At 51.9% G+C, this 9,522-nt stretch overlaps 1 protein-coding gene across 1 annotated transcript; it reads left to right on the forward strand.

Annotated features, from left to right (window-relative positions):
• Window positions 1–303: 303 nt before the first annotated feature.
• On the forward strand, window positions 304–5,991 carry LOC106000242 (olfactory receptor 226-like). Its single transcript, XM_013035488.1, has 2 exons — window positions 304–408; window positions 5,020–5,991. The coding sequence occupies exons 1-2, from the start codon at window positions 304–306 to the stop codon at window positions 5,989–5,991; spliced, it is 1,077 nt and encodes a 358-aa protein (XP_012890942.1).
• Window positions 5,992–9,522: the final 3,531 nt, after the last annotated feature.

Genomic DNA, 9,522 nt, shown 5'->3' on the forward strand with positions numbered 1-9,522 from the left:
GGAGGAGGCTACAATGCTTGATAAGAAATGTATGCATTATCCTGTCCATGTAATTGTAACCCCTCTGTACAGTATGTTCACAATAAAAAAAAGAATAACTATAATGCTGCTAATTGTTGTCCTACTGAAGTTATTCACCTTGCATAACTGTAACTTTGCACACTTTAACCAACATCATGACCACCACTATGTTACTCTCTGCCTCTATGAATTTCACTATGTGGGATCCTAAAGTTTTCTCTGTGTCTTGCTTATGTTATTCCATATATAAGTGGAAATGCAGGTGACAGGATTTGGCCTTTAATGCCGCTGAACTCTCTCACCACCGTCCTCATCAACAACAACATCACATCAGCTGCATCTGTTCGGGCATGGTGTAGACGCTCACACTCCCACCGCGCCACACCAGTAAGGAACTGCTTGTCTTAGACTAGAGTATCCAGGAGCAGAAGCCAAAGCAAGCCTCTTCTCTTGGATGTTATAAACTATGCAAATCTATCATCAAACCCTTACCCACTCACCTATCAAAGGACATTTCAGTTGTTCGTCTACGGCTAAAGTGGATACGGCTGCAATGAGCACAGGGCTGGAGAGATGTCACCTCACAGCTCTAACTCCATTTATGTCCAGAGGGCTGGAGAGATGTCACCTCACAGGTCTAACTCCATTTATGTCCAGAGGGCTGGAGAGATGTCACCTCACAGTTCTAACTCCATTTATGTCCAGAGGGCTGGAGAGATGTCACCTCACAGCTCTAACTCCATTTATGTCCAGAACCGATGTTTCTGGGGTACATTTTTCTACTTTTTTTGGATGGGTCTCCATACTGGTTTCCATAACAGTTATACTAATCTACATCCCCACCTTCATTTTTTAATTTTATTTTTTTGTGCGGGTACTGGGGTTTGAACTCAGACTTGGGCGCTGTCCCTTCGCATTTTCTGTCAAGGCTGGTCCCTTAAGTAGCAGGATTTGCTGGCCAGAAGAGAAATAACTGATAAATGAAGAGTGACTTTCCAGACTAGTCATCAGGAGTGAGGGACAGCCATGCCAACCCGGCAATGCGCAGGCAAGCCCACAGCCATCCTGGCTGGCCGCCTGCGATTCTGGTCACACCCAGGGCAGAGCCATGATTTGAGATGGAGCCAAAAGCCAGAGAGTCGAGGCAGCTCGGATCCTTGTAAGTAAATGAAGGGGAGACGGGCTTTCCAGAGAAAACCCAATGTGAGCACAGGCAGAGTCCTGACCTGGGTGTGTCTCAAAACGACGCTGATCAGAAGTCAGAGACAGAAACAAAACAGTGAGTGCCAGAGCAAACAAAACTAAGCTCCATGACAGAATCACAGCCAAGGTGCTGGAAGCTGGGAGTGGAGAGCCAGGCTGCCAGGAAGAGAGCATGACACACACACAGGATATGTGCCATCTTACATGGAGGAAGCCGTGTCTCGAGAAGCACGCTGGTCACAACTTACATGGAGGAAGGTGTGTCTGGATGAGCAGCTGGCCACATCTTACATGGAGGAAGCCGTGTCTTGAGGAGCACACTGGTGAAATCTTACATGGAGGAAGCTGTGTCTGGATGAGCACGCTGGCCACATCTTACATGGAGGAAGCCGTGTCTCGAGGAGCACGCTGGCCACATCTTACATGGAGGAAGCCGTGTCTTGAGGAACACGCTGGCCACATCTTACATGGAGGAAGCCGTGTCTCGAGGAGCACGCTGGTCAAATCTTACATGGAGGAAGCTGTGTCTCGAGGAGCACGCTGGTCACATCTTACATGGAGGAAGCTCTGTCTCGAGGAGCACGCTGGTCACAACTCAGGATACGTGCAAGCCACTAGGAAAGTATATCTCCAAGAAGGGTTTAGAAAATTATATTTTTATTTTTTATTTATTGTTGGTCATTGGGCCTGAACTCAGGGTGTGGGCAATATCTCTGAGCTCATTTTGCTCAAGGCTAGCACTCTACCACTTTGAGCCACAGCGCCACTTCCAGGTTTGTTGTTGTTGTTGTTGTTTTTGTCGGTCATAGGGCTAGAACTCTGGGCCTGGGCGCTGTCCCTCAACTCTTCAGTTCAAGGTGAGCACTCTACCACTTGAGCCACAGCACCACGTCCGGTTTTCTAGTAGTTTATTGGAGATAGGAGTCTCACAGACTTTTCCTGCCTGGACTGGCTTTGAACCATGATCCTTAGATCTCAGCCTCTTGAGTAGCTAGGATTACAGGCATGAGCCACTGGCACCCGGCCCACTTCCAGTTTTTTGAGTGGTTAATTGAAGATAAGAGTCTCACAGGGGAGGGAGCGGGCTGGGAAAGTGGCTCAGTGGTAGAGTGTTCGCCTTGAGCCAAAGAGCTGAGGGATAGTGACCAGGCCCAGAGTTTAGGCCCCATGATCAACCAAAAACAAAAACAAAAAAAAGAGTCTCACACGGACTTTTCTGTCAGGCTGTCTTCCAACTTGATCCTCAGATCTCAACCTCCTGAGTAACTAAGATTACAGGCATGAACTAAAATTGATCCGTGAAAATTACAGTATTTGGGAGAAAGTAGCAAAGACAAGCACAAAACAGGCAGATCCCACGCAGCAAGAGAGGCAGGAACACAGAAATCACTACAATGAGATGCTCAAATTTCCTCCCCACACACAAATTCAGCAAAGGTTAAGAATTTGCCGCATCACCTGCTAGAAAGGGCAAAGATGTGACCTTACTTTGGCCACTTCGGGGAAGGAGTCTGGCATTTTCCTTTAACGTTCACACCGAGCTCAACCCCAGCATCTCCTCTCCCAAGTATGGATTCAGGACAACGTTCCGCCATGCAGCTGAAACCGCACTGAGATGCTGAGACGCTAACCACCACAGCACCAGCGGAACAATCCAGCTGTTTGGTGGCCACTCCTTAGGGTCATTCTTAGGTACAGAAAGAGGCAGCTGCCCAGAAGAGTAAGTATCTTAGTGCCATAAGCAGCAAGACCTGGGAAGCAATATAGGACGTGACGGGGACCCTGCGTCATAAAGTCCAAATGCAACCAAAACTGGCCATGCTCTGTTCTCTGCAACAGGAGAATCCCAGGCGTGGGCCCTGAGTGGGTGCGGGCTGCGGACTATCCCCATGTGGGGCACCGTCGGGGCCCAGAGAGTCCTCCTGCCTTCAGAGAAGCGGGGCGTCCTCCCACAATTCCCCCCAGACCCACGGGCTCCCCCAGGAGCCCCCACAAATTGTCCTGAGAGCAATTAGTCTGCAGACTAGGGTGCAGACAACAGGGGCGGGCAGGTCACAGAAAGAGAGGGATAAACACCAGCGAGGCCAGGCAGGCCTGGCACCACGCAGAGCGCCTCGGACAGGCCTGGCACCACGCAGAGCGCCTCGGGCAGGCCTGGCACCACACAGAGCACCTCCTTCACAGCCGCTCAGAGACTCAGAGATCAGCGGAGCCCTCCTCTGGGGGGGCTGCCCTCTGCCCAGAGGCTGGAGCAAGGCCTTGAGAACAGTGTCTTTCCAGACCCCCACCACTCTGCATGCCTGGCTGGCCAGCCCACCCTGCAGGTCCCTGGGCCTGGGGCTCCACAGCCCTGAAGCACCGGTGTCCCTGACCCCATCCCAGCCCACAGACGGGCCAGACTCAGACTGGCTGGAGCATGCGCTGTCTGGCCCTGAGCCCTCGCCTCCCACCCAAGCCCGCGGCCCCGCAGGCTGAGCCTCTTCTGAGGCGTTGCTGCCCTGCTGCACATCCCTGGGCTCCGGAAGGGGTCTGCGGACTGTCTCCCAGCTCCTGTCCTGAGCTAGGACCAGCTGAGCTCCTGCCCACCACAGAGGGATGAGACCAGCTCTGAGCCTGCTGGCAGCCCCGGCGCAGCCCCGAGCTCTCCCTGAAGCCCCTGTGCTGCTAAGCTGGCGGGCGCTGTCTGGGAGTCATACCATCTCCGAGATTCAAAGCAGCCGGAGGGAGGAGGGGTTCAACCCTGAGGAGCATGGCAGAGAATGGTGGGCATGCAGACCTCCCCTGCTTGTAGGGTCCAGAGCTGTAGTGTGAACAGGGGCTGGGAGAGGGGCCGGGGAGGTGGGGCGGGCTGTGGGGGCGAAGGGGGGAGGTGGGATGGGCTGTGGGGGGGCTGGGGAGGCAGGACGGGCTATGGGAGGAAGGGGGGAGGCTGGACGGGCTGTGAGGGGCTGGGGAGGCTGGATGGACTGGGGGGGCTGGGGAGGTGGGACAGGCTGTGGGGGACCCTCCCTCGGCCTCTGTCCCGCACTCAGGGTGCCCCGCACACTCTGCCGGGCTGTCCTCAAACTCCCAGGTGCAGGTGTGTCCTGGCACAAAATCCCCAAATTCCCAAGCTACATAGCCCACCTGTGGCTCCAGTAGATGCCATCCACCCATTCTCCCATGGCCCCTCTGCTGCTTCCGAACCTCCAGCTGGAGGCTGTGTTGTGCTGGAGACAGGCCTGGCTAAGCCCCTTCCCTTGCTCTGTAGTGGCCCAGTGGTTGGTAGAAGTCTCTTGCCCTGACCTCCCTGATGCAGAAGACTGTTCTAATTACAAAGCAGAGATGGAGGCAGATGATCAGGGTTCACCACACCTGGGAAGCACACCCAGAAGCACGGTTGATCTGGAGCTCTGTGTGTGCACCTGCAGTATACCTGTGCGCATCTGGGTACATCTCTGTCTCAATGTGTGTTGCCTGGGGGGACCTGTGTGTTGGGGCAGTAAGGGTTGTGCGTCTGACGGAGAGGTGACTGTGTGCCCAGAGGGCTGTGTCTGCTTGCGCTGGTGTGTTCAGACGCTGAGCCCCTGGGCGGGCTTAGCTCTGGGCAGTATGCAAGTCAGCAGGGCACTGGGAGCACTGCCGTCCCCTCCCTGCGGTGAGCCTGGACAGCCCTGGGGCACTGCTGTCCCCTCCCTGCGGTGAGCCTGGACAGCCCTGGGAGCCATGGGGTGGGGGGGAGACCTCTGGGACAGGGACAGCCCCAGGGAGCTGGGCCGGACCCAGTCACATGCCGCACCTCTTCTCACCTCCCAGGCTGCTCAGAAGTGGCCTCCCTGGCCAAAACTGGCCGTGAACCACTCCGGCGATACCTCGGTGACTGAATTCATCCTCCTGGACTTCCCAGAGCTGTGCCACCTGCAAGGGCTGCTGTCTGGATTGTTCCTCGCCGTCTACGCCATGACTGTCCTGGAGAACCTGGTCGTCGTGGGTGCTGTCGGGGCCAGCCGTCGGCTGCACACACCCATGTACTTCTTCCTGGCCAACCTGTCGGTGCTGGAGACCTTCTACACCACCGTCACGGTTCCCCGGCTGCTGGCCGGGCTCCTGGCAGGGGTGCGGACCATATCCCTCTCAGGCTGCCTCACCCAGCTGTTCCTCTTCCTCTCCCTCGGCTCCTCGGAGTGCTTCCTCCTGGCCACCATGGCCTGTGACCGGTACCTCGCCATCTGCCGCCCACTGCACTACCAGGCCATCATGGACTCGAGGCTCTGCCTTCTGCTGGCCCTCAGTGCCTGGCTTGGCGGCTTCCTGGCCTCCTTTGTGTCCATAGCTCTCATCTCCCGACTGAAGTTCTGTGGCCCCAATGTCCTCAATCACTTCTTCTGTGACGTGTCACCCCTGCTGCAGCTCTCCTGCTCAGACACCACTGCCGTCGAGATGCTGGACTTCGTGGCAGCCCTGGCAGTGCTAGCCACCTCCCTGCTGGTGACAGCTGTCTCCTACACGCGCATCCTGGCCACGGTGCTGAGGATTCCGGGAGGGGCCGGCCGCCGGAAGGCCTTCTCCACCTGTGCCTCTCATCTGGTGGTAGTCCTCATCTTCTACACCACCACCACCTTCATGTACGCACGGCCTCACGCCATCAGCTCCTTTGACCTCAACAAGCTGGTGTCCGTGGTCTACTCCGTTGTGACCCCCCTGCTCAACCCTATCATCTATTGCCTGAGGAACCGCGACATCCGTGAGGCACTGTCCAAGCTTGTCCGAAGCACTGGATGCTCCTGAGGGCCAGAGCCAGCCGGTCTAGGTGCTCTGCACACAGAATGGAAGCCGCAGTTCCTTCCCTGCCCAGCCCTGCTCCGAGCTAAGGCATCCAAGGGCAAAGAGGGGCTCAGACCAAGAGACCCAGGTCTTCCCCGAGGAGTGAGGTCAGCCACGAGCAGAGGGAAGCTCCTAGCTCTTGTGGTCTCTTCTGCCAGGAGACTTAGCACCCAACTAGGAGCAGCTCCCCACCTGGACACCAGATGTCCTGGCCTGGAAAGTTCAGTGTAGACCTCCAAGAAAGTTCCTCCCCAGGGTCACTCCCCCAGCCACATGAAGTCTGCCAGTCCCTGCCCCAACTACACATGCTCCCTCTGCCAGCCAGCATAGACAGGCTACATGGAGACCCTGAAGCCCTCGACCAGCTCATTGGAGGGGTCTCCAGGACAGGTGGAAGGGTTCCAGCAAGTGCTGAATGCACAAACCCAGAGGTCTGCCTTTCCCAGAAATACGAATGGCTCTTACTGAGAGCTGGAGAGATCTAATCAATAGACAGCATGCCCATGTCTGGGCTTTCTGCTTTTTCCTTCTTTCTGGAGATGAGGCAGCAACTGAGTTAACTTAGTTAATCAAGTGCTTCCTTACCTGCACATTGCCGTTCATCAGTGCAAGGTTCTCTCCCGTAACTTCACGGCTGTTTCACACTCCAGACTCATTCCTATCATGACAACCACCCAGAGTATATTTGTTTAGTCTGTGTCACTGTGCTATAAAATCCTCTCTTACTATTTTGCTTTGCACATTTTAAGGTTAAATCAAAGTGCATACAAATTTTGAATTATTTTGTCTTCTTGGTGCAGTTAACCTTCATCATCTCTGAGTCTGGCTTACTTTGCTTACTATAATTTTTTCCAAGAGCTTCCCTGTGACCCAGAACTCCCACCCTTGGACATTTATCCAAATGACTACAAACCAGGCTGCACTAAAGCCACCAGCACAACCATGTTCATTGCAGTATTGTGTACCATAGCTAAGATATGGAATCAAGCCATCCTCAGTGGATGGAGCAAGAAAATGTACACATACACACACACACACACACACATACAATGGAGTTCTATGCTTCCTTCAGAAAGAATGACATTGCTCCATTCATAAGGAAATGGAAAGACTTAGGAAAAAGTAAGCCAGACCTAAAGAACATAGGCTACATGGTTTCTCTCATTTGTAATAACTAGAATGTGTCTATAAATCTACAAGATAATCCAATGGATAGTAAAAGACAAATAATTGCACTTGGAAATAATTAAATAGCACTCTAAACATTTACACAATGAGAATCAAGGAGAAAATTCTTAGGAAAGGATTACAACAGCTCAATGGCTATGTGCATATGACCGTATAAAATAATGTTTATAGAAATTAACTCCAACAAGAGATTTTTCTCTTTTTTTGGGGGGGGGTTCAGTTGTGGGGCCTGAACTCTGGGTCTGGGCACTGTCCCTCAGCTCTTCAGCTCAAGGCTAGCGCTCTACCACTGAGCCACAACGCCACTTCCGGCTTTTTTCTATTTGCTTATGTGGTGCTGAGGAATCGAACCCAGGGCCTCATGCATGCAAGGCAAGCATTCTACCACTGAGCCACCTTCCCAGCCCCTCCAACAAGAGATTTTTTTTATTGTACTGTTTTCAGTTATTTTTCTTTATGTCCTTTGGTTTATTCCCTTTGTCATAGTCTGAGGTGTCTGTACCTTCGCTTGTATAAGTTTGTCTGATTTGGGGAGTGGAAGGGGAATCAAGGGGGACCAATGCCGCAGTGATACTCACTAGACACTATGTTGGAAATGAACTATACAAATTGGTGGGGAGGGGAGTTGGAAGGGGAAAAACTGAGAGAAAATGAGGGAGGGAATGACACCGTTGGACAAGAAATGTACTCATTACCTGACTCACATAGCTGTGATCCCTCTGTATGTCACCTTTACAATAAAATTTAAATTTTAAAAAAAGAAATGTGATGTATGATGGGTTCAGGTAGCTCACTTGGGAGGCTGAGCTCAGAGGAGGGCATTTCAAGGCTAACCTCTGCAGACAAGCCCTCTAGACGCCCTCTCCAAAATAACCAACAAAAAGCATGACTGGGTTACAGTTCAAGTAGTAGACCTTAGCAAGTGTAAGCCCTGGGTTCAAACACAAGTACTGACAATTGGGGGGCGGGGGAGGGAGAGAGTAGAAAGAAAAGTGTGCTATAATAAGAACCTGTGAGTTAAAAATATATGAAGAAAAAAAGCCAGAAGTGGCGCTGTGACTCAAGTGGTAGAGCGCTAGCCTTGAGCTGAAGAGCTGAGGGACAGTGCCCAGGTCCAGAGTTCAGGCCCCACAACTGGACCCAAAAAATTAAATAAAATAAAATATATGAAGATCCCAGGTGAAAGTGGCCAGAAGACAGCAGACTAAAGGCAGCTACGGTCACTGGCATCTCCAGCGGACAGGGCGCAAGAGCTGGTGGCAGTTCACCTGCAAGTGGGTGACAGCAGGAAAGTACTGAAGTTTCAGTTGTGAACGGATAATCTTATAAGAATAACAGAATTTTCAGGCAGGTGGACCATGAGCCCAGCCTGGCCATAATCCTAGCTACTCAGGAGCTGAGATCTGAGGATGGCAGTTTGAAGTCAGTTCAGGTAGGAAAATCCTTGAGACTCTTCAATTAACCACAGAAAAAAAAGCCAGAAGTGGTGCTGTGGCTCAAGTGGTAGAGTGCTAGCCTTGAGCAAAGGGAGCTCAGGGACAGCGCCCAGGCCCAGACTTCAAGGCCCAGGACCCGCAGTGAAAAGGGGGGGGGCAAAACTAATACTAACAGAGAGGAAAAGTAAGAAGTAAGCATACCTGCAGAAGGCAGAGACTGAAGAGAGAACAAGAGACTCAGAAAACATAATGAACCCTGGTCTCAGTACCAAGCAGAACTGCAGTCTAACCAGACAGCCTACTTAGCACATTGGTGTGGAGAAGTTCCCTTTTCTTCTCAGATACTAGTGAAATCCAGATGATCATGAGCGAGTATTTTGAAAAGGTATATTCCAAATAAATTGGAAATTCTAGAATGGGTGGATTTCTAGACACATATCATCTACCAAAATTGACCTAGAAAGATTTTTTTTAATCTTAATGGACCAATAACAAGCAATGGAATTGAGGTAATAACAAAATATTTTTTTTAAAAACCCTCTCCTGCCAGGCACTGGTAGCTTACACCTATAACCCTAGCTACTCAGGAGACTAAGATCTGCAGATCATGGTTTGAAGCCAACCCAAGCAAGAAAGTCCATAAGACTCTTATCTCCAATGAACTACCAGAGAAAAAGGCAAAAGGGAGCTGTAGCTCAACTGGTAGAGCATTAACCTTGAGCAAAAAGGAGATCATGAGCCGGGCACCGGTGGCTCACGCCTGTCATCCTAGCTACTCAGGAGGCTGAGATCTGAGGATCACGGTTCAAAGCCAGCCTGGGCAGGAAAGTCCATGAGACTCTTTTCTCCAATAAAAACCCACTAGAAAACC

This window comes from Dipodomys ordii, unplaced genomic scaffold, assembly GCF_000151885.1.
Source record: "Dipodomys ordii isolate 6190 unplaced genomic scaffold, Dord_2.0 Scaffold213, whole genome shotgun sequence".
Taxonomy (NCBI): domain Eukaryota; kingdom Metazoa; phylum Chordata; class Mammalia; order Rodentia; family Heteromyidae; genus Dipodomys; species Dipodomys ordii.

What these genes read in the sequence shown, in the direction of transcription:
- LOC106000242 (XM_013035488.1), top strand. Translation starts at nt 304, where the DNA reads ATGCCGCTGAACTCTCTCACCACCGTCCTCATCAACAACAACATCACA. An exon ending in ACTCCCACCGCGCCACACCA is followed by an intron (nt 409 to 5,019) that starts GTAAGGAACTGC and finishes CTCACCTCCCAG; the next exon opens with GCTGCTCAGAAGTGGCCTCC.